We start from the raw sequence: 25539 nt of genomic DNA on the forward strand, positions 1-25539 counted from the left end.
TTGTATGGAAGTATTACGAACATTGCAAAAGAGTGTAAATGATTCTGGAAATTATATACAAGCTTTTACTGTTGGACAAAAACAGTATTTAAATAATGTAAGTCCCTTTTCGTGTGATTCAGGTGTTATTCCGGTCTCAGGATTTAGTTTCGGCACTAAATCACCTCTGATATGTATATATTTGTGTTTTGCCGTGGGAAAGTAAAGCACGGTATCTGCAGAAATTAGTTTTTAGATATTTGGAGAAGCATATTTTGGTTTCCAACAGGGAAATCTTGAACTTTGGCATTTTTTTCATGCTTTGTTTTCAGCCTAAACCAAAAAGCAATCATGCACAGTAAAGCTTAAGTACAATAAATGACGAAAATACTAGTATAACATTTTTGCAGCAAAATTGTTGTGTTTGTCACGATGCTGCTTTTGTGGAAGAAATATGTAGTAGCTGTAATTTTGTTTTAAATTCTTAGCAGAAATGAACCATTTATGCCCTGTACATTTTAAATTCACAAATACAACTAAAAATTGTTTTCAACTTGGCTTTTATTACTTTCGTAAAAGTTTCTTCAAGGTAGTTTGTGAGGACAAATTTTGGTTATCTGCAAGCCAGTAAATTTAAATTGAGAATCTTATTATTTTATACTGTCTGTGATTTTTTTAAAAATATTAAATACCTTTTTAAGACATTATTGCTAAACATGTAATGATCATTAGCTTAGTGATTGAGATTTAAATATTTTAAAGAATGCATATTTTATTTATTTTTATTTCTTCATTAAAATATTTTCATCCAGTTTGAGGGAAGAAAAAAAAATAATTTGCTTGTGCAAAGCTGGCATGTTGATTTTTAGTGTAGTCTCTTGGCTTCTAGCAGTGGTGGCGCCAGGAAATCCCCTACGGGGGGGGGGGGGGGGGCTTAACCGACAGGGGAGAGCATAGCCAAATTTTAGTTTGCAAGATTCCCCCCCCCCCTCCAATTTAGGTGATGAAGAAACTTATTCGTCTTGCATCTAACATCAATCCCCCCATCCCCCCATAAAAATTAAAAGCAAAAAATAAAAATTTTAAAATAGATAAAATAAAATATGTAGGAAAAAAATCAAATTTAAAAATAAAAACAAGAAATCAGTCTTTTGTGAGCAGGTTCATCGCGAGATCAATAAACTAGAACTGTCTGAGAATCAGAATTTGACAAAAAATCTGAATATGATGTAAAATCATTATAAATGTGTGCTCTACAAAGTTAATGCGGAGAAAGAAACTTAACAACAGGAATTTATACGTCAATGTAATGCTGCCTTTACAGAAATTAGGGGGGTCCAGGATTTTCGAAATTGTAGCTCTGAAAATGTAATTTTAGATTATTTTCGGTGATTTCATGGAAAGAAGGGTTTGGGTGCTCACCCCCGAAGAATTTTAAGAAATTGAAGTCCAATAAACGGGATTTTAGTTTATCTGTAATTGTATTTAATAGGGAGTGAGAGTCGAGGTGAACCCCCGAAAAAGTTTCAAACTTAAAGTATCAAAAACGCAATTGTAAGTCAGGTTTGGTAACGTTAGGGTGATGGGGTTAGTGACCAATTAAGATATTGAGGTTTTCTCCCCCCCCCCTTCTGTAATCAAAACTTATAAACACACAAATTTACGGGATGGCAACTCCAGGGCTCAAGGGTATAGCTGTGCTCATCCACTAGCTCTAAATATTTATTGGGGAGCAGAGAAACCCACATGTCTTAAGTAAGCAGAAGAGTAACTAATATTAAGTTAAAAAATTCCAAAGAAACTTTAGCCTGATGCCTAGCTTTATATTAAGATAAGATAAACCTCACGAGTCAGAACACATATAATGTTAAATTTATTTGTATTTTCTTTTATTATTTTATTTTTCCAAGATAACTTGGGAAAGCCCAGAAAAGGGAAGACAATCACAACTACTAAGTTTTTGCTAGTGCAAAAGCAGAATCAAGAGTAAAAATTGTATTTTCTTTAATAACAAAAAGAAATCGGAAACATAAAAATGTTGTGCTAAAAAAATTAGAAAAGGTGCAAATTTTTACGTTTTTTTAATTATTTTCCATGGTAATAAAAGGACTACATCGATTGGGCCAAGCTGGTAGTTAATGGAGCCGGCGGTCAGCTGGGCTGATCAGATAAATAATCAGAATAGTTTCATAGGGGCCGTCAACATATTTCATTCCTAGATTTTTAAAAATATCACCCTGCAAATCACAGCTATTTAGAAGAAAATTTGTAGGCCGCCAAAGCATGCTTGAAATAGAGCCGCTGTATAGATAGGCCATCAGCTTAAGTTTAGCCATTTTGGATCGGATTTTTCATTGTTGCACTGCTAGGGTTAACAAAGCAAGGTTTCGTATTTCGCCAAAATAGCCAAATATAATATTTTATTTAACAATTCACTTGCCGCTAATAATTGTTCTATCACTAAACGCGATAATTCACCAGAAAAGACAACTCAAAAACGCGCTCCGTTCCAAAATGGCTAATTTTAAGCTGATGCGTCGGCTCGTATATATAGGGGCCTTAGTTTGAAATAGAAAATGGTAGTTAAAATGTAGTGAGTGAGATTTAAATTATACAAATGAATAGTCACACCAGTAGTTGTGAGCAGGACTGCAGAGTCGGAAGAAAAATGACCAACTCCGACTTTCGGAATTTCAGAGCCTTCAACGCAAAATCCGCAAGAACTGGCAGGGTTGCAGATTTTAAGGGAAAATGATAAACTTTGACTCTTGAATTTTTAAACCTTCGACTCCTGACTCCGGCTTTTTTACCTCAAAATCAGTTTGACTCCAACTCCTCAGCTTTGGTTATAAGTTTTTGAATGTATAAAACGAAAGTGATGTGTGTGTTTTGTGTAATCAAAAAAAGAAAACAAAACTTGATAATATGGTCAGCACCATGCTAAACGTAATAAATTAATGAAGGTGAAAAATCGCAAATCTCCAGGGTTCGTACGGGTCATGGAAATCCTGGAAAGTCATGGAAAAAAATAAGCAAATTTCAGACCTGGAAAAGTCATGGAAAATTGAAATTTTCATTGAAAGTCATGGAAATTTATTTCAAGTCATGGAAAAATGTCCTGGACAAAGAGAAAGTAACAGTAACTAAAGGAGCATTAGAAATCTTGAGTGATTTAACAGTATAGCACATAAAAACTATTAAAAGTGGAAAATTGAACGATCCCAAAATCAAATCTGAATTTTGAAATCATTGCATCCACTTCTTTCGCAGTCGCTTGCCTTTTTTTGCGATGTGATTTTACTGCTTGGACATCACTGAAAAAACAGTTTAATTGCATCCGAGTTCAATTCCATCACTCGTTAGAACTTTATTATTAAATTTATCAGAGTTTATTTTAATTTGTTGAAGGTTTTAGAAAAATAACGATCTTTAGTCAGACGAAAGAATACAGAAAAAGAGGAATTCTAATACTCCAAAACAATAGTGCCCAACATACGGCCTGCAAAACTAATCCATGTGACCCACTGCTAGGTTCAATGTCAGGAATCAAACATGTTCTAGAATTTCTAAACCTGTGAATTTATATGCATTTGAAAATGTGCAAAACAAAGTATACTTTGTAATCAGAAGATTGACTATTACTGAATGGTTCTATCAAAAAAGATCTGGTTTAAAAACATAACTAAACTATGTGGCTTTACTTTAAAGAATCAAAATACTGTCAAGTTACGTAGATGATTAAATGCCACCACACAAGATTTAGTGTCACTGTTCACACTAAAAGGCAACTTTTGAAGCAAATTTATTGAAACGTAGTGATGACTCATTCAACCTTTGTCCTATTCAATATAATTCTGCCTGTTTATAAAACAAATATCAGACATTTAAGCATCATCATATTCGTTTCACTGCATTTTTACTTTACTTAAATTTATATGATGAAGACAAAGAAGAATAGTTTAGTTTTTTAAGTGTACACTTACATTTTGTCCATTACGAGTAAGTGCTTGAATGAGGCTGTGGCATTCATGCAGACGTTTTGCTGATACGCATTTCCAAAAATTAGCAAGTTTGAGATTAAATAGTGTGTACAATGTCATGAAAATTTTCATTGAAGTCATGAAAAAGTCTTGGAAAAGTCATGGAATTTTTTTATCCAAATGGAGTATGAACCCTGAATCTCGTTTTTCAGATTCAATGGTTTGACGTTGTACCCAAAAAGGGCTATTACTACTTCAAACAATAAGTATTACTCTTAAAGTTATCTATAAAAGTTAAAACAGTGAAAATAACTAAACACGTCTGGTTGACAAAATTTTGTTTTGGCTCTCCTGAAAAGAGCCAATTTTTACATTCGTTAGTTCAGCATGGTGCCGACGATAATACTCCATAAACAAACTTATTAAGTATCAAAGTGATTAACAATAATTGCACCAATTTCTCTCGTGTGAGGTTTTTTTTTTTTTTTTTTTATTTTTTTTTTTTTAAATTAACTATATACCTACTTTTTTTTATTTTAAAAATTTTTTGAAGCACTTTTCATAATTTAAAAATGCATAACCATTAGTTTCAAACTTTTTATTGAACATGCCAGTTGAAATCTGTCATACTTTCAAATTTTAAGTTTTAATTCACTTTCCAAACCAAGAGGAAAAAGTGTAAATTCTTAATCTTACCCCAAAATTTCCCTACATGGACCTTTTTTGTGGATCTACAGAGTCAGAGGGAAAATGGCCTACTCCAACTTTAAAAATTTTAGAGTATTCAACTCCGACTCCTTTACCCTAAGATTAGTTAGACTCAAACTCTCACTCCGTCCCCGCAATCACTGGCAGTGTTACGGTATTGAGGGAAAATGATTCCGACTCTGGGAATTATTAACCTACAAAGTCCGACTCTGACTCCTTCTCTCTCCAAAATCAGTCGGACTCCAACTCCGCAGCACTGCTTTTTTACACTATTTTAGCACTTGAAAAAAAGCATATTAAAAAAAAAGGAACATGACTTTCAAAAAAAAAACTCAAACAAGACTGAGTCTGGTACCAGTCTGTAAGTTGGTTTGATCAATCTCGAAGAAGCAATGTTGACTTTTGAATTAGACTTGGTCCAATGATTACAGCGGTCTGGGCTGAGCACAACTTTTTGCAGGTTTTACTTTAAGTTAGAAACATGAGTTTCAACTACATGATAACATCTGAAAAATGAAATTTTGAAGCAAAATGTATATTTTCAATTGCTTTTAACACATGATTTATTTACTTGTTTAATTTTGCCTTTTCCAAAAGGTTCGACCCTCCCCCAGACATTTTTCTCAGAAAGAACATAAACCCAATGCATTACCAACCCAACATTTAATAATCCAATGATTGTTTAGTTGTGCCAAAAACCCGATGTTTAGAAAATCATTCTCATTTCTTCTTCATTCCTAGCAAAACTATTATGCAGCCTACAAACAAGATCAATATAAGTTTTTGAGAAAAATATATTTAAAATGTTAAACATCTATTTGCTTTTATTACAACAGTTCAAAGAATTTTTTCCCTGCATTTAGAATTTGCATACAAGACATCATTACACTAAAAAATTAAAGCATTAAATCTGCTTCAGCACACTTCCTTGTATGAGGTAAAAGGATCGTTTACTCATTGATATGTTTTGTTGCAGAATAATCCGATAATAATCAGATAAATTGTAAATAACTATAGTAATAACTTACTTGTAACTTCTGAGTGAAAATAAAAGATAATATTGCAGTTATTTACCCAGAGAAGTACTTTAAAATGCATCAATGAATGTACCTGCACACTTGACATGCTGAAGAGTTGTTTAGCAAATGTAGTAGAAAAGGAAAGATTTCTGAAGCATGTTTTTGCTCCGATGACCCCCCCCCCCCTCGTATCGCCGTCTCGTCTTGGCTGTTGTCATTCGGTACAAATTTGTCTCATAACCTGATATCTAGATGACAATGCCTTAGGTCTGACCAGTAATCACCACCACATTCAGCAGGGACGGGGATTAGTCTAAGTGGACACCCTGGAGGTGTCAAAACCAGCTCATTGACAAACAGAAATTTCAAGGATGAAAACTCACCATCCCATAGCAATAGCTATCCCTTATTTTGTCACCATCTGGAGGACGTTGAAGAGGATTTTTACGGACTCAGGCTAAATTGCGGGTGGCCTTAAAGGGGATTGATTTTTTTCCTTTTTTTTTATATAAGATACTTCTACTTTTTTTCTACTTTTTTTTGAGTTCATATCAGAGAAAATGTTTATCATTTACGATAAACACCAAAGCAAACAGATTCCCCAACGAAATACTAATTTTCCCCGACAAGGGGGGGGGGGGGCAAGACATCTCTGACAGGTGGGCTGTTGCCCCCCTGCCTCTCCCTTGGAGCCACGTCTGGCTTCTAGGTAAACCATTAAGTCTATTTTATTAATTTAATTTCTTACTTCAAAAAATCCCATTTTTATCAGAATTGCTAAAAAATTGTATTTTTACTTAAAAATATGTATAAATTTGCTATTTAGTAAGAAACTGACTTATAAAGGTAATTTTACAAATTGCAAAGAAGTGGTAAAAGCAAAAATATTTTTTGATTTGTTTGGTACAGTATTTATGATTTTGTTGTACATTAATTCTTTAACATTTATTTTACTAGCTTGCTGTGAAAGAAGCTGAGCTATCATTTCAGTTAAAAATTTTGAACAGCCAAATTGAAAAATATGAAAAGGATCTGAATTCTGAGCAAGAGGTAATTTGTTTTGTATACATTACTTCATTTATGTGAGTACATACAAAGTTTCACTACTTAAACCAACCATGCTTTGTAACTTAAAGCTCTTATTATTTTTTACTCTGACCTCTCGTTAAAAACCACATAATCTGTCAGCAAGCATGTTTAAGGTTAGGGCCGGATTTGGAAGTGTGGAGGCCCCGGGGCAACGAAGGAGTGGAGGCCCCTAATCAGGGTTCAAAAAGATCATCATATTTTCGAAAATATCCGATGCTTTGATATATATCTGAATATTTTGATATATATGTATATATCCGATTTTTTTGACCCATGAAAGTTAGGATATTTTGTGAAACTTTTATTGTGGGGGCCCCGTTGCTCCTTTGTTGTGGAGGCCCAGGGGCAGTAGCCTCGCCTGCCCTCCCTAAAATCCAGCCCTGTTTAAGGTGTTTATAAACGGAATCCCTCAAAGTCGCAGCTCAATAAAAAAATTACTGTCAGCTAAAAAATAATTGTCTAAAAGGAAAACTAAACAAGTCATTAGAAATCTGTGACCCACCAAAAAACTGATTTAATGATGCATCTATGGGTCGCAATTTAAAGGTTTTAGAATAGCTGCTTTTAACTGAAAACCAAGTTGTTAATTTATGTTACACAACTTCAGTATTTTTGTACTAATAGTATCTTGAACTTCTTTAATGCAACTGATTTTTATATGGCATCAAGTTATTGTACGTGTAGTACTAATATGATCTCATACAAGATTTTCAGCCACAGACATTTGTTCATAAAAATAGATATTTTCTTACATAAGAATAACAATGCAAACTGAAATCAAAAGAATAGATTGTGTGTGCCTCTAGCTGTTTTCTAAACGGTTTAAATTTTTTGCTATCTTTTAAAGCAAAATCATTGTTTGTATTGTTTTTGTATTGCACTGAGGATAAAAAGTTGTATTATGTTGTCATTTTTAAGAAAGTTATTTGTTATTAGGAAGAACTGCAAAAGTTTTCTAAAACTAACGAGCAATATGAAGCAAAGGCGGAAGAGCTCAGGCAACTCAAAGAAGCTAGACTTAGGTTAGAAAATGTGGTTAAAGAAATGAAGTTGGAGCTTCCCAGAATTATTGATTTGTAAGTATGTTTCTTAGCATCAGATAGAAAAAGTATATACCAAATACAAACTGAGTAACAAATGACTTTTATTTTTACAGTAAACATCAAAAAGAAAAGGAGTTGAAAGAATATATGGGAACTGTGAAAAAAGTTTATTCAATCTGTGATAGTAATTGGGAACTTTGCCAAAAAAGGGCTGAGGTATTTTTATGTTTTTATTTTAAAGCAGTCTATATCAGTAACAATTTCCATTCTAGATAAGTGATGCAGTTTGCATCAGTAATACTGAAAGGTACACTTCATATCACACTCCAGGGTCCCCTGTACTCACCACTATTTATCGTTTAACCAGTTGGATGGGACCCTGAAGACAGCTCTGATTTTTTGATCCAGACTAGAAGCTAAGAACTAGATGGTACACTTTTCACTCCTGGGTCCCCCTGTACCTACCACTATTTGTGGTTTAACCAGTTGTATGGGACCCTAAAGACAGCTCTGATTTTTTGATCCAGATAAGAAATCGAGCAATCCTAGTCCAGCACCCCCCAGAGGTATTGTTTCACTTGGAGGACTTTGTGACTAGGAGCGTATTTAAAGTCCCCCAGTCACCATTTAATGAAGATTTAAAAGTATCTTTTAAATTGTTTTTATTTACATGGGAAAACGCAAAAAGGAATGAAAATTACTAAACGAAGAATTACAAGCATAGCATATACCAGGGTTGGCAAGGTTTTGGACACTATGGTAAAAACCCTGGTTTTTACCGTCCTGTCCAAAAGTGTCCAAAACTATATTTTTTGAGAAATTGTATTTTGTGAGAAAAAATCAAAAAACAGAATAAAATGCATCAAAGTAAAGTTTTATATTGAACATTTATTCAATGTGAACATCAAATTATTTATGCCGCTGATTTTAATCTAGTTACAGAAGTTGAATTCTTGATTAATATTTAAATTTGTATGCATGAGTTTATTTTATTTTTTTATTTATTTATTGTTATTATTATTTTTTGATAATGGTAACCAAATTTACTTATGCTTATGCTTGTGTGCAAATGAAAGCAGGGTTGGCAAGGTTTTTACCATCCGGTTCAAAACCCTTGTGTCCAAAACTATTTTTTGAAAAACTATATTTTGTGAGAAAATATCAAAAACAGAACAAAATGTGTCAAAATTATGTTTGTTTTTTTTGACTATTTAATATATTTATTTAATATGAACATTCAAGCATATATATATATATATATATATATATATATATATATATATTAGGGTGGAACGAAAAAAACAAAGTTTTTACTTTCGAATCGTAATAGTGCGGAAAAGTTGCGATTGGTGAAGACTTACAAAACAAAACAAAAATTTTTAAAATCGGATAATATCTTTCGATCCCGCAACGAGCCTGAATATTTGAAAAATGGAAAATTTCGTGTTTTCTTAGTGATTTTTCAAAAATTTTGTTTTAATTTTCTTTTTAAGGCTCTGAGACGGAAAAGTTACGATTGGTAAAGCCTTCAGAAATAAAAAAACAAATTGAAATCGAATACTACCTTCTGATCCAGAAACAAGACTAAAAAATCGAAGAAGTTGAGAATTCCAGGTTTTTTTTCCAAATTTTTAACATTTTTGGTTCAATGTGCTTTTTCAGGCTACAGAACGGAGAAGTTATGTTTAGTGAAGACTTCAAAGCAAAAAGAAAAATCTTTTTGAAATAAAACAATATCTTCTGATCGCGCAACGAACCTAAAAAAATGTAAACTTTAAGCCATTTTTCAACTTTTTTTTCTTTTAGTTTAACGATCCTCATAAGTTCGATTTGAAATACTAATAAAAGAACGTTTGTTTATAAAATAAATGTGATATTTTAGTACTAGCCTGCCTGTGAAATTGTCCACATGGCCCTTTATTCCCGCGAGACGCATATTTGTTTATACCGCTCAGTACAGTGTATGCATCTAATACGGCCCATTAGCGCTTCACGATCTTGAATTTATGAGCTTTTTAGTTGGTTTGTGTCTATAGGCATCTTACTTAAATGAATAAAGCAGTCGTGCTGGCATCAGTATTTCTCAATGTTTCTAATGTGCGTGTGATGTCTATTTGCTCTGTTTAATGTTTTTCAAACATGAATCCATCTTTGCAAAAAAGAATTACGAGAAAGTCCTTAAGAGCATTATTCTATTATCAAAGAACCTGATTCCGTTTATATTGGCCACGTGTCTCCAAACTCTGGATCAGCCAAAGACATAGTGAATAGCATTGTATTATATCTAAATGAACAAAGAATTTCACTGGATGGTTTAGCCATCGTAGGTTGCGATGTTACTAAAATCAATACTGGGTGGAAAAGTGGCGCGATTCGTCAATTTGAAATTTATATTGGACGACCATTGCAATGGGCTATTTGTTTATTACATTTCATTGAGTTTCTTTTTCGCAATCTTTTTCGGCATTTGTATGGTGTAACAACTGGCCCAAGTTTGTTTTCTGGATCAATAGGAGAACAACTCAGAGGTTGCAAAAAATTGCAGGTAATAGGTTTTCAAGCAATTGACTGTACAATTCCAGATGTAAACAGAAAGTGCTTGAGCAAGGATCAAAGATATCTTTTAGATATATCTCAAGCGATAAAGGGTGGCAATTGTCCAAATGATTTATCAAATCGTGACCCCGGCCCACTCTCACATTCCAGATGGCTCACTTGTGCAAATAGAGTTCTTAGACTGTATGTAAGTGTATCGATCCTGTCAGGTGATTTAAAACACATAGTGACTTTTATTTTGCAATGTTACATGCCGGTCTGGTTTGAAATAAAGAACCGCAAAAATTTCACAGATGGTGCCATTCATGTTTACAGAACAATTCAAACCTGTCGATACTTACCTGACAATCTAAAACAAGTTGTTTACCCTGTCATTGAAAGAAACTCTTTATTTGCGCATCTTGAAAACTTATTAATGGCAGTGGTGTTTGATGAAAGGAGGCACATAAGAGAACCAGCATTAAAAGGTGTGTTAAAAGCCAGAGAGTTTCTTTCTAAAGGCAAAAGCATTAGAAACTTTGTCATTCCATCTCTAAATTTCAAAGCAGAAGATTACACAGAGATTATTAATTGGAACATGACAAATCTATCTTCTCCACCTTTTCTTCGAAACGGTCATAACAAAGACATTGAAAATTTTATTGTAACAGGCACTATACCCGACTGGGATATAAAACTATTCCCTTGCCATACGCAAGCTGTCAAAAGATGTGTGAAGTTAGTGACGGAGGCTTCACTCAAAGTGTGTGGATTTAATTCAAGAGATGGCTACATAAAAGCAACATTGAAATCCCGATCAACTATGCCCGAATTTTCCAAAAAAATCTGATTAAAAATTAGCTTTAACCAGAAACACTTAAAACAATAAGACTTGTATTCTGGATTGTAAATTTGGTAAATATTTTATAACTTTCTATTATTTGAAAATATTTCATTATTGTAAAGAATGGTAGTTTTGCATGGTTAGAAGATACCTTAAAAGTCAAGAAATAAATTAATGTTTATGTGTAATATAGGGTTTTTTAAAAGGCTTTTCCCTGTAACACCGGGGGGAAAAAACAGCAAGAATAATTTTATTTTTAATCACTAAGAAAAGATGAAATTCTCCTTTTTTTTTACTTTTCATTCTTGTTCCTGGATCAGAAGGTATTATTCGATTTCAATATGTTTTTTTTTTAATTTCTGAAGGCTTCACCAATCGTAAATTTTCCGTCTTAGAGTATTAAAAAGAAACGTTGGAGCAAAATTTTTAAAAAATCGCTAAAAACATGAAATTTTCCATTTTTTTCAAATTTTTAGGCTCGTTGCGGGAACGGAAGATTTTATCCGATTTTAAAAATTTTTGTTTTGTTTTATAAGTCTTCACCAATCGCAACTTTTCTGCACTATTACAATTCGAAAATAAAAACTTTGTTTTTTTTCGTTCCACCCTACTATATATATATATATATATATATATATATGCATGTATATATATATATATATATATGCATGTATATATATATATATATATATATATATATATATATATATATATATATATATATATATATATATATATATATATATATATATATATATATAAAATTAAGCAAACAGAATTTCAAATATTAAACAAATAATAAATAATAAGTGATGATAAAAAGGAAAAATGCAAACAGCTATTAAGTAGGAATAGATAAAGAGTGAATCCAGCTCATCAGCCATGGAGGATTCATTAATTATGGTCAAAAGACCAAAATTTTAACTATGAACTAGAAGAGAATGTTTAAGCTCCAGTACATGTAATATAGAGTAACAATGGGCAGAAGCATAGTTCATAGTTAAAATTTTGGTCTTTTGACCATAATTAATGAATCCTCCACAGCTGATGAGCTCTGGATTCACTCTTTATCTATTCCTAATTAATAGCTGTTTGCATTTTTCCTTTTTATCATCACTTATTTTTTATTATTTGTTTAATATTTGAAATTCTGTTTGCTTAATTTTATATTTACTTGGCTTTATAGTTTTGCTGTGTTGCGCATCTATGGGCTCTTGGTGTGGTCTTTTCAATATTTTTCACTTTTATTATTATTATTATTATATATGTATATATATATATGTATGTATGTATATATATGTATGTATAAAAATACAATACAAAATACAAAAGTGACAACCAGCAACAGGCTCTGGGCCCAGCTAGACTGGTCCTAGTCAATTTACAATCCCAAGTGAAGATCAATGGCCCTCTTAAAACTATCTACTCCCTTGCTCATTACCACCTCTTCCGGTATCCAAGGTTCCACTACCCTGCTAAAATAATTTTTCCTAACATCCATGTTAGCCTAAGATTTAATTAGCTTAAAACAATAACCCCGTGTCCTGTTTTCAGTGCTAAACTTCAGCCCCGTAACATCTTTCATTTTAATAAATTTAAACAACTGAATCATGTCCCCTTGGTCTCTTCTTTGCTCATGACTGTACATTTTTAGCCTTCTAAGTCTGGAATCATAGTCTAAGTGAGAAAGTCCATTTATTAGCCTTGTAGCCTGCCTTTGAACCCTTTCCAATACGTTAATGTCTTTCTTCAGATAAGGGGATCAAAACTGAACAGCATACTCCAAATGAGGTCTTACCAAACTTCTATATAAGGGCAGAAGAACTTCTTTAGATTTGTTTGAAATAGATCTATTGATAAACCCAAGCATCTTATTGGCCTTCTTACTAGCAATGCTGCACTGTTGGCTAAACTTTAAATCCTGACTTATTAAGACTTATAAAGATCAGTAACTTTGTCTGCCTGACTAATGACTGAACCTTGCAAAGAATAACTTGTACACTTATTTCCATGTCCTAAATGTAGCACTTGACATTTCCCAACATTAACAGCCATACCCCATTTATCAGCCCACTCCGTAATATGATCTAGATCCTCTTGCAGCTGTTTTGCTTGTTCTTCATTTTCTACAGTCCCCATAACTTTGACATCATCAGCAAAACACTTCATGTTCCCAGAAATATTTTTGTGAATATTGTTCATAAAAACAATGAACAAAACAGGCCCTAACACTGATCCTTGAGGAACCCCGCTTAAAACCTCACTCCAATTAGAATAATTTCCCCTTAGAACTACCCTTTGTTTCCTTCCGGTCAGCCAGTTTTTTACCAAAATGAAAGTTTACCCTCCTATTCCTATATCAGCTAATTTGCTAAGTAGAGCAACATGTGATACCTTATCGAAAGCTTTTTAAAAATAAATGTAAACATCTACAGGCTTCTTATTGTCCAAAGCCATGGTAACTTTGTCATAGAAATGTAATAAATTAGTTGCACAAGATTTACCTTTCCTGAAACCGTACTGAAAACTAGTCAATAGATTATTAGTCTCTAGAAAATTTACTATCTTAATTTTTATCAATGTTTCGAAAATTTTGCAAACCACTGAAGTTAGACTCACAGGTCTATAATTTCCCGCACTCCCTTTAGACCCTTTCTTGAAGAGCGGTGTAATGTTAGCCAGCTTCCAGTCCTCTGGCACTGTCCCCGAGTTATAAGAAGCATTGAAAATATTTACGATTACATCTGCTAATTCCTCCGCACATTCAACTAAAATTTTTGGATAAATATTATCAGGTCCCGGAGCCTTAGTCTCTTTAATTTTTTTCAAATGAAGTAAAACGTCATCCCTGGAAAATACAAAGTCCTCAAGCTGTACTATAGCTTGTGTCTTGTTGGTGTCAACTGTTGAGATACAGTTATCGTTAAAAACACTTGAAAAAAGTTATTAAGAACATTAGCAATATCGTCCTGAATTAAAATTCCGTGCTCATCAACCAGTGGCCCGATATTACTATTTCGAACTTTCCCCGAATTAACGTATGCAAAAAACCTCTTGGGATTCATGTTTATGTTACCTGCCAGTCTTTGCTCCAACTCTCTTTTCTGAATCCGTACCAAATACTTAAATTTACGCCTTGCATTACAATATTGGAGCCTATCTGCACTGTGACCAGTTTCTCTAAACCTATGAAAAGCAGCTTGCTTGTAATTTAGAGCATCTTTAGTTTCCCTGGAGAACCACATTGGCCAAATTTTAGTGTTGACACCCTTTCTCCTAAAAGAAACACGATCTCCGACCGTATTCGCTAGCTTTTCCTTAAACTCTGCCCACTGAAGATTCACATCGCTATTGTCCAATCCAGAAGAAAAAACTGCTTTCAAACTCTGCCTAAGTGCCACAAAATCAGTATTTCTGAAATTGGGCACAGACCTAAAATTCTCTACTTTGTGCGTATGAAATTTAATCCGAAACCTAGTACTGTTGTGGTCACTGTCTCCAATGTGATCCCCTACACATAACCCCTGAACAGAACCTTCCATATCACAGAAAACTAGATCCAAAATGACATCCTGTCGAGTACCCTGAGTTACAATTTGATCTAAAAAACAGTCACCAATTACTTTCGAAAATTCCTCTTCTCTGCTATTACTGTGGTAAAAATTGTTCCAATAAATTCCTGGAAAATTAAAATCTCCCATCGTAATGACTGACCCCTTGCTTGAAATGTCACTAATAATACTAAACATCTGTTCATCTTGACCCTGGCTTAAGTTGGGTGGCCTATAAATGTTCCGTAAACGTAGTTTATTGCCCTTATTGTTCATGAACTGCAGCCAAATCATATCAATCTCATTAGGTTTATCATTAATTACCAATTCATTGCTAGTTAAAGTGTCTCTGACATAAAGTAAAACCCCACCACCTCTTTTACCTACTCTATCTTGTCTAAACAAATTATACCCAGCAATAGATAATAAATCATCATCACTTTCGGTAGCCCATGTCTCGGTAACTCTAATAATATCCAACCTCTCGTCTATTGTTATGCTTTTCAATTCTTCTATCTTGTTCCTAATACTACGAGCATTTGTATAAAAAACCTTAAGTAAGCCCATCTTACCTTTTTTTAATGCTGCGCGATTATTTGAATCCCAATTGTTAAAATCTTTTCTCTTACTAGCCACCCTATTTCCGTTTCTACTAAAATCCCAATAGTTAGTACCCATTCGAATTCTGCTCCTTAAAGCATGCCCCCATTCCAACTTAGTTTTTTGATTCTGAATCCTCTAAAACCAAACCACTAACCATTTTGACCCCCGTAGAGCTCAGATGCAGGCCATCCCTAGCAATCCAACCACGTTTACATTTACTCCACACATCAATAAACCTGATACTACGCTTAACGCAAATTTCCTTGAGTACCAGGTTCATACACCTAGCCCGTTGGTTTAACCAACTTCTATGCACTCCATATCTGGGAAGCAAACCAACCACTTGAACATTTGCCAAACAGTTGGTTGCTTTGTACAACAGGGAATCCCATTCCTTAGTAAACTCATTGTTGTTACTATGGCCTACATCGTTAGTTCCCACCCACAAAGTAACTACATCCTTTTTATTAAATACCTCCTTCTTTTCAGCAACTCTATTTACATATCTCACCCGAGCCCCTGACAAACAACATCTAGCCACCTTACGTTTAACTCTGCCTATTGAGTTTCCCACCTCACGCACCATTGAATCTCCCAAAATTATACCCTTTGTTTCCCAGTCTGTTGCCTCAGCAATAACTTTCCCCTTTACCTCTGGAATATTCCCACTATCCAACACACAGCTGATGCCCACCTCCTTTTTACTAACTCCCCCCCTTTCCCTCTGGAGTGTTTACCCCATCTACACTCCTACAGTCTAATGCTAACTCACCCTCCAAAGTAAGCATCCTACCTCTGATTTCTGAGAGTTCAACACAGTTTGCAAATGAAATCCTTCTCAGATTCCTAAAGACCATTAAAACAAGTAGAACATCTGACATAGGTCACAAGAAATCCACTTGTCCCCTTTACCACTTTTAACCTCCTTCATTATGCATATAACCCCCATTCTAGCTCAAAATGATACACTTAAAAGTCAAAACAAAAATGCAAAATTGAAGAAATAAAACTAATTATTAGAATTAGAAAGCATTGGAAGTAAAAGGTACAAAAATTACAAAATCCTAAGACAAGCAGTAAATTAAAATAAACAAGTTACACACTTAACAGAGCACTCAGGCTGAACAACAAGAAATCAGCACATTTTAGGCTTAGCTACAGAGAATAGAAAAACACTTTAAGAAAGCAAGTAAATCAAAAATAAGACTTAAAAGCACAAAAATACTTAATTATATGATAAAATACAATAAAAATACTGAAATTAAAGCAGTAAAATAAACAATTACAGTAAAAAATCACTTATCTCAGGAGCAGCAAAATATCACCCCAGCAACACTAGCGCCCTCTCATGTATGTATGTATAGCTTATATATACAGCAGATTTTAATCTAGTTACGTAGAAATTAAATTTTGTTGTTTCCATAAACCAGATTTTTCGACATTTATGCATGTGTCGAAAGAAAGTAGTCAAAATATAGTGCAATAATTGACTTAAATGCAATAAATGACAATTTTTTGTTAATACAGTATGTATTATATTAAAAATATAAACTGAAAAAAGAATAGCACAAGTTTTAAAATATAAGTTGTGTTTAATCATTAATTTCTTGTTCTTTAATCTACGATTTAAAAAATAATTTTCGTTAAAACATCACGCAAAATTTATTTGCAAAAACCATTGAAAAAATGAAGCTTTTTAAAAAATATTGTACAATTTAATAACATTTCTTTGAGTTATAAATGTAACTGAAATTAGTTGTCTTGGTAGAAATGTGAATTTCCTTTCATGACTGTACGAACTGTTACAAAAAGGAAGTTTTTATGTGATAGTTATAGGCATTTTATTTTCAGTAAAATATTTTTTAAATGAACATTTTGGAGAAAAGTATTAACAAATACTCATCATAATTAAACCTCATTAATATTTATATTTATGCATTACAAATATTGTAGTAAATACAAATTAGATTACACCCCTTTAGCTTTAGCATAGTTTTGGACAGTTTAAGACAGTTTCGGATACTTTTGGACAGTTTTAGACAGTTGTGGACGGTAAAAACCACCTGTCCTGTCCTAAACCAGTTTTGGACAGTCCAAAACCCAACCCTGGCATATACTGATACCCTGGGTGCGAAATGCCTTTTTTCTTTTCTTTCCCTTTTCATTTTTTTTTTTTTTCGTTTCATAAAAACTCTTGAACCTGTAAGTACTATGGTGCAAACCGCAAATTCATACGACAATTTATTGATTTTCAATGAATTTTTTAAATGTGTCGAGGACTTTTCGGACACCCTGTATATTTATTTATTTGAGTGTCTTAAAAAAATGAAAGTCAGTTTTTCAAGTCACATATCCTCTTATATTTTTAATTTTAGATCAAAACAACTGTATAAAAGCTTCATATAATTTAAACAACAGCTACCCGTGCCGACTTGCGCCTGACAGTATAAACCAGCCCTTTGTACTAAGCTTTAAAAAAAATTTTTTTTTTTTTGAAGTTCGAAATTTCATGTTGATAAAAAACGTTGCCTCTATAGCCCCACATGTACCACAAAAATATTTATCCACATTAAAAAATATTTAGGTGTCCATCAGGAGGTCTGAAATTTATAATTTTCTTCAAAAAGTTTTTTTTATTTTTATTTACCTTTTAAAAAATTACACGTACATTTTTAAAATCAACATTTGCAAACGAATAATATATAAAAAAAATAATATATTTAAAATGAAAAATTTAACTTAAAATTAAAAAGATCCTTTTTTTGAGCACCATGTGGGAGACTTTAAATCGCAAGAGAGCAAAAATTACTATTTAACGCAATTATCAAATCTATTTATATTTTTTATCTTGATAACTTCTTAAAATTGACCTTACATTTTAAAAAATATATAGAGAAATTAAATCAATTTTTTGAAGAAAATTAAAAGTTTTAGGCCTGCTTGACACCTAAATATTTTTTTATTTAGATAAATATTTTTTGTGGTACATGTGTGACTAGAGGCAACGTTTTATAAACATGAAGTTTCAAACTTCCGAAAAAATATTTTTTTGACTCTGTCAGTGTTGGTTCACACTTTCAGATGTCGCGGCACGGGTTGACATTGTTCAAATTGTATGAAACTTTTTTTTCGACCTAAAGGGAAAAATATAAAAGGGTGTGCGACTTGAAAAATCGACTTCAGTTTTTTTTTTGGGAGGGGACACCTTAATATTTATTTTATTAACTTTTACATTCCATTGAACAAAACCCAACTAACTTTTACATAACACAGAACAAAACTTAAATAAAAAGTTTTGAAAAAATACAAAATTTAATTATTATAAATTCACATAGCTGTAAATTAAACACCACTTTAAAACAATTTCTGCATACTCTGCCGTGTTAAAAACAGAAGTGGAATCTGCAGTTGAGCTCAAACTGAGATAGTGCGATTTCAAGTTCGGCTCTTCCATATATTTGATTCAGATGTCTAATGTTTTTTTTTTTTTTTTTTTTTTTTAGAATTTTTCTAAAAAATGGTTTTCAATAAAATGACCCTAAAACATTTGATTTATTAAGCAAAATGCGAAACAGAGAATAACTTAATTACAATAACTCAATTTTGTTCAAAAGTACTGGTAAGACTACTTTTACCACTGTGCTTACCACGGCCATATAGTTAAATGAAACCCTAGCCTTAGTTTTAGTTCAGCTTTAAAAACCATTACGCAGTTTTGGTTTGGGGTTTCTGTTGCAAAGATATAAAAAACCAATTTAGTTTTGATTTGGACTTAGACTGGTTTAAAAAAAAAATAAAATCTTAAAAGCTTTCATTTTCAGACAGTAAGTTACATTGCAATCATACTTATTTTTCTTTCAAACAATGTCAATCATGTTTGAATGTCAATGATTGCTATTATTTTTTCAAGTTTCAAAAACAATCTAAAATAGAAAACCTAATTGTTATGAGTTGACACATCTTACCCAATATTATTGATTGAACCACGATTTGACTTATTTCTCGTTTTTCACCAAGAAAGCTCTTGGTTATAAAACAAAAAGGCTATTTTTTTCTAAAAAAACTTACTTTTATGTGTATTTCTGTCAAGCAGAAAAAGAAGATGCCTGGATTGCAAAGGTTTTTGAGCAATCACGATTGCTTATTGCTTTTATTTGACTGTCTTTGGCGTTGTGGTTCCTTTTTCAGCTTGGACCAGGCCTGCAGCACCACCGTCCACCGGCGGTGGCGCGGCTGGTCCTGAGCACTGTCCCCCGAAATCCACTTTTGCTGGGCGGTGGCGTCCATGTCCCACACACACGAACGCCTACACACACACACGCGAACGCCTACACACACACACACACAAACGCCTACACACACACACAGGAACGCCTACACACACACACACGAACACCTACACACACACACACGAACACCTACACACACACACACGAACACCTACACACACACACACGAACGCCTACACACACACACGAACGCCTACACACACGAACGCCTACACAGACACACACACGAATGCCTACACAGACACACACACGAACGCCTACACACACACACACGAACGCCTACACACACACGAACGCCTACACACACACACACGAACGCCTACACACACACGAACGCCTACACACACACACACGAACGCCTACACACACACACACGAACGCCTACACACACACGAACGCCTACACACACACACACGAACGCCTACACACACACACACACGAACGCCTACACACACACACACGAACGCCTACACACACACACACACGAACGCCTACACACACACACACGAACGCCTACACAGACACACACACACGAACGCCTACACAGACACACACACGAACGCCTACACAGACACACACACGAACGCCTACACACACACACACGAACGCCTACACACACACACGAACGCCTACACACACACACACGAACGCCTACACACACACACGAACGCCTACACACACACGAACGCCTACACACACACACGAACGCCTACACACACACACGAACGCCTACACAGACACACACACGAACGCCTACACACACACACACGAACACCTACACACACACGCACGTACACAACACTCACTCACTCACACACATGCATACATACACCCACGCACCCACACACATGCGCCTATACAAACACACGCTCGTGATTGCGAAAAACATAATTTGAATTCAAGATGCCAAAAATTCAAATTAATTTTTTTTTTAATGTTTAAACCTTTTTTATTTTCAAGAAAAATTAATAAACCCTATTTTTATTCATTAAAAAATCAAATTTTCCATTTTTTCCAAAAAAAAAAACTTTTTTTCCACCACTTCAAAATTTCCGGAAATTTTACATCTCCAGACATACAACATGTACTTCATTGGCATTCTTGTTGACATAATTATATATAATTTGACAGACTGCAAGTATGTGCCTTAAGCGGGATGGGTGAATGCAATTTAGCATATGCATTTCCCATTTTTTTACACAAACTGAATTATTATTTTAATTAAGTTATCTGATTTGTATTAGCAAAACTCTTTATACATATAAACATATATACATAATAAATATGTGCAATAGAGTCTGAAGTGTTGTCTCGTATTTCTAAAAACTTGGATTATTTGGAAATTTCTTAGCAATTGAAACTTTACTTTTTAAATAACAAAAGGGTGAAATTTGCCCTTATTACTTCTTTGTACGAAAAAAAAAGGAAATATTGTCGACACCAGAAATTCATCATTCAAATTTCAACATGAATTTCCTTTTTTAACTGCACCTAAGAGAGTTTTGACTACCCTTTTCACAATGTCTGACAGGATTCCCATGGGTCAGGCAAAACCTGGTATCTTCAGATTTTATTTTGATCAATAAAGTCGGAGAAAATCACTACTATTGTATAAAATCTGGAAAAACGTGAAAGCAGACTTGGGAAAACATTATCTTTTGCTTCATAAACAGAGTTTGTACTCTCCTTCAAAACTCCTCCAGTACTCCTTCATTTAAGAAATTTTTCCGAAGGGCCCTTCAGACTCCTTCATTTTGGTTTTGACTCCTTCAAAACTCCTTCTTTTTAGTTTAAGACTACATAATCTTCCTCTATGACAGTAACATAAAATACTCCGATCGATAACTTAACTTCGTCACAAGAGCGAAGGTATAAGGGCGAATTTAATATAGTAATTTCGTGTATTTATTTTTTTCATAAAGATGTGATTTACAAATTGATCATAGAAATCATAAAAGTTGAAGGTGAAAATATTGTTATATGACAAAGACATTTCAGAAGTGAAATAAAACATGCTTAAATGGTGCTTGGCTATTTTTTCAAGTTTTATGATTATATTGTTTTTTCTCCACCACACTCTGAGCAACATAAGTCAATTTAACTATTCAAAAATACATAAGATGTACTACATTAAGTGATTGTGTTTAAAAAAAACAATTGTTTAGTAAGTTCAGTTAAGATATTGTAAAAAGGGCAATGGTTTGAAGGAGACACGGGTTCATGAAATTGTGATAAGGGGGAAGAGAGAGGGTGACAATAAGTGACACCATACAGTTATTATATCAATATAATTATAAATAATATGACATGTGACAAGAGGAGGAGTAAGGTGAAGTGTGACAAAAGGGGAAGGGGGTCAAATATGTTGAAAAAAAGTGCAACATTATTTAATGATAGCCCATTAGTACTCCTTCAAACTCTCATTTTACTCCTTCAAAACTCCTCCAAAACACCTTCAATTAGGGTGCGTCTTACTTTTGAAGATGTTATTTTTTCATGAGGCACCCTCTCATTTTGTTCCTTTGGATGAAAAAAAAATGCACATATCATAAAAATAAAATTTAGAGGTTGCTACCATTGCTGCAAAATTTGAAATCTTTTTTTTTTTTTTTTACATCTTTTATTATAATATTTATTTATGTTATCTTTTTGTCATTAATTTTAATTAGCAATAAATTAGATTGTTACTGACTTTGAAATTATTTCATATTTTATTAAATCATGTTAATTAACTGTAGCTACAATCAACTTTCAACCTCTTTACTAACTGTTGGTTAGCAACTCAAAGAAACACAAGTTGTCAGTAAGGAAATTAAAAAAGAAAATTAAAAGAGTTCTATTTCAATAATCAAAAACAACATTAATAGAATCCATCATTAGATTATTTGCTTGACCTTGCTCTTGCTGACGATACTTTGCGCAAGATTCCTCTTCCAGGCGAGAAATTACTTCTAATTGAAAGAAAACTAGGAGGACAAGCCGAAATTGGTAACAAATTAATCTCTTTTAAAATGGCAACAGAACTTGCATGAAAAGAAGAAATTTTGAAAGAAAGAAAATCATGAAGAATTTGAATCAACTGTAGTGAAATTATTATTATTATTATTATTATTTTTTTTTTTTTTTTGCCTCTATTGTAACTGAATGTACTTTGATTGATTCTGAAGAACAAGAATGTGCAATAAAGTTTATCTAGATTTGATCTTTTGTTGTTGAAAAGCATTTTCACTTACAAGAAAGAAACTGTTGCTTCAAGTAATTTTATTTGACATCTACGTGTCATTTCTGAAGAGACAAACTCCAAATTGGTCTCTTTCTTAAAGAGACCTAAAAGAACAACTTCTCCAATGAAACACTAAACATCAGATGTTGTAGATCAAAAACCAAAGGAAAAAAAATACAGGATTTCATTACTAACATTCAGATTTTTCACCATTAAGGTCTTTTCATTAAGTTTTTTTAAAGAGATATTATCAAATAGTTTGGAGGATGAATAGCAATCAGAAAAAGTCTTGTATATTTCACATTACTAGAAACAAAGGGGAAAAAATTACAATATTGGTAAATGTAAAAGAGTGAAATTGTAAACCAATGATATAAGTGGCGTAGTGGAACTTTTGCGTGATTTTTGTTTGACATTGTTACACAGCATAGCAACCATGAAGTGATTATTATTTTTTTGTATGCATAGGAAATAAGTATTTGGGTTGTGTTTTGACCTTAACCAACCCAAATTCATGTTGATGTCAAATATTGCAATAGAAAATTGGGAATATATTTTTACTCTATTTTTTCACAAGGAATGTAATTTTAATCGCTGGTAGCAACCTCTAAATTTTGTTCAAATTCTATGAAACTTTTAAGTGAGTGTTTTTTCATCGAAAGGAAGCAATTAAAGGGTTGTCCCATAAGAAATTCAGAAATTTTTCAAAAAGTGCATTATAAGATGCACCCTAACCTTCATTTTATTTCTGACATTGAGTATGAACCCTGAAAAAGCTGCAGTAAGTAGATAATGAAAAGGGAAACTTTTTAAATACCATATTATCCAAGAAGCCTATAAACAGTTGAAGTATTTTATTTGTTCACACTCAAGCAAATGTGGCATTATCACGGCATTTATTCTGCTAAATTCACGCTATTAAAAAAATCGAAATATCAGGCAGGCAATTCTAAATGTCCAATTTCAAATTGAACACTCGCTCATTTAAAAGTAATTATAACTCTTTTCTTGGTTTATCTTGCCTGGTTAAAAAATTGCTATAAAATTCCCATTTTTATTTTCTAATATGAGGGAAAATGTTCTGCAAGTTATTAAAATCACTTAGTAACAAAATTGCTCTTCTGCTTTATTATATTTACCAAATGTTATATAATCTTACTTTCCTCTCTATTTAGGAACATGGTGAAGAGCTGTGTAAAAAATTAAAGAAGTTGAAGTTTGTCCAATCTAAGGGAAAGCCAATGAATTATCAAGATGATTTATAAGTTTTCCTCTTAAGAGTGAATGTCAACTGATGTGTAAAATATGATGATTTTTTTCCTCTTAGAGAACTAGTTTCTAAGTTGGTGTGATCTATTTCATGAGTGGGCTCTAAACGTCATGAAAGAGCTATTTTGTATGTTTATGTTTCAAAATTTTGTTCAATAAAAGCATTTTAGAAACCTTTGATTTATTTTGATAACAACAAAGTCATCGGGAACTAAGGATATATTTGTTTATCAATGTATGGTGAAACTTGGAAGTAAATTATAATCAGTGGCGGATCACCGAATAGGCGCATGAGGCGCTAGCTGGGGCCTCCAGCAAAGCAAGGGGCCTCGGAGCCGCGTCACTTCCTAAAAGATGGAAAGTCAAAATTTTGAGTGGAAAATGCTCAAAACTGCTGGAAATTGACAGTTAGTCATGGATTTTAGGCGCGGGTTGATTGCTCCCTATAGGGCCCCCTGCGTTTAAAGGGGCCTCAGGCTTCAGCTGTCTTCGTTTGAATTTTTCCGGGAAAAAAACTTTCTTTTGAGAATTTGCCATGGAATGTCATAATTTTGAGTGGAAAATGCTCAAAACTCATGGAAATTGACAGTTAGTCATGGATTTCAGGCGCGGGTTGATTGCTCTCAATAGGGCCCCCTGCGTCTGAAGGAGCCCCGGGATTCAACTGCCTTCGTTTGAATTTTTTTTGGGCGAAAAAACTCTTTTGAGAATTTGCCATGGAAAGTCATAATTTTGAGTGAAAAATGCTCAAAACCCATGGAATTGAAAGTTAGTCATGGATTTTAGGCGCGGGCTGATTGCTCCCAATAATAGGGCCCCCAGCGTCTAAAGGGGCCCCAGACTTCAGCTGCCTTCGTTTGAATTTTTCTGGGACAAAAACTTTCTTTTGAGAATTTGCCATGGAAAGTCAAAATTTTGAGTGGAAAATGCTCAAAAGTCCTGTAAATTGACAGTTTGTCATGGATTTTAGGCGCGGGCTGGTTGCTCCCAATAGGGCCCCCTGCGTCTAAAGGGCCCCCAGACTTCAGTTGTCTTCGTTTGGATTTTTCTGGAAGAAAAAACTTTTTTTTTTTTTTTTTTTTTTTTGTGGATATGCCTTGGAAAATCATAATTTTGAGTGGAAAATGCTCAAAACTACTGGAAATTGACAATTAGTCATGGCTTTTAGATGCTGGCTGATTGCTCCCAATAATTACTCCTGCATCTAAAGGGGCCCCAGGCTTCTGCTGGCTTTGTTTAAATTTTTCCAGAAGAGAAATTTTGGACAATTTTTTTTTTTTTTTTTTTTGTACGTGTATAAGGTTTAAAGTTTCAAAATATATATTTGTTTCTTTCCTCCGGAGAACTTCATCTAGCATATTTCGCACTGTACCGTAACTCAGCACTTTTTTTCTGAGATAGGAGAAT

General features: G+C 33.5%; 1 protein-coding gene across 1 annotated transcript; it reads left to right on the forward strand.

The window, feature by feature from the left end:
* Position 1: 1 nt before the first annotated feature.
* Positions 2–24290, forward strand: LOC129234053 (uncharacterized). The gene is made up of 5 exons (XM_054867953.1): positions 2–97; positions 6644–6736; positions 7712–7851; positions 7932–8034; positions 24039–24290. Exons 1-5 carry the CDS (start codon positions 5–7, stop codon positions 24126–24128), a joined length of 519 nt encoding a protein of 172 aa, XP_054723928.1. The 5' UTR covers positions 2–4; the 3' UTR covers positions 24129–24290.
* Positions 24291–25539: the final 1249 nt, after the last annotated feature.

This window comes from Uloborus diversus, unplaced genomic scaffold (assembly GCF_026930045.1).
Source record: "Uloborus diversus isolate 005 unplaced genomic scaffold, Udiv.v.3.1 scaffold_957, whole genome shotgun sequence".
Taxonomy (NCBI): domain Eukaryota; kingdom Metazoa; phylum Arthropoda; class Arachnida; order Araneae; family Uloboridae; genus Uloborus; species Uloborus diversus.

What these genes read in the sequence shown, in the direction of transcription:
- LOC129234053 (XM_054867953.1), top strand. Translation starts at nt 5, where the DNA reads ATGGAAGTATTACGAACATTGCAAAAGAGTGTAAATGATTCTGGAAAT. An exon ending in CTTCCCAGAATTATTGATTT is followed by an intron (nt 7,852 to 7,931) that starts GTAAGTATGTTT and finishes TTATTTTTACAG; the next exon opens with TAAACATCAAAAAGAAAAGG. An exon ending in TTTGCCAAAAAAGGGCTGAG is followed by an intron (nt 8,035 to 24,038) that starts GTATTTTTATGT and finishes CTCTCTATTTAG; the next exon opens with GAACATGGTGAAGAGCTGTG.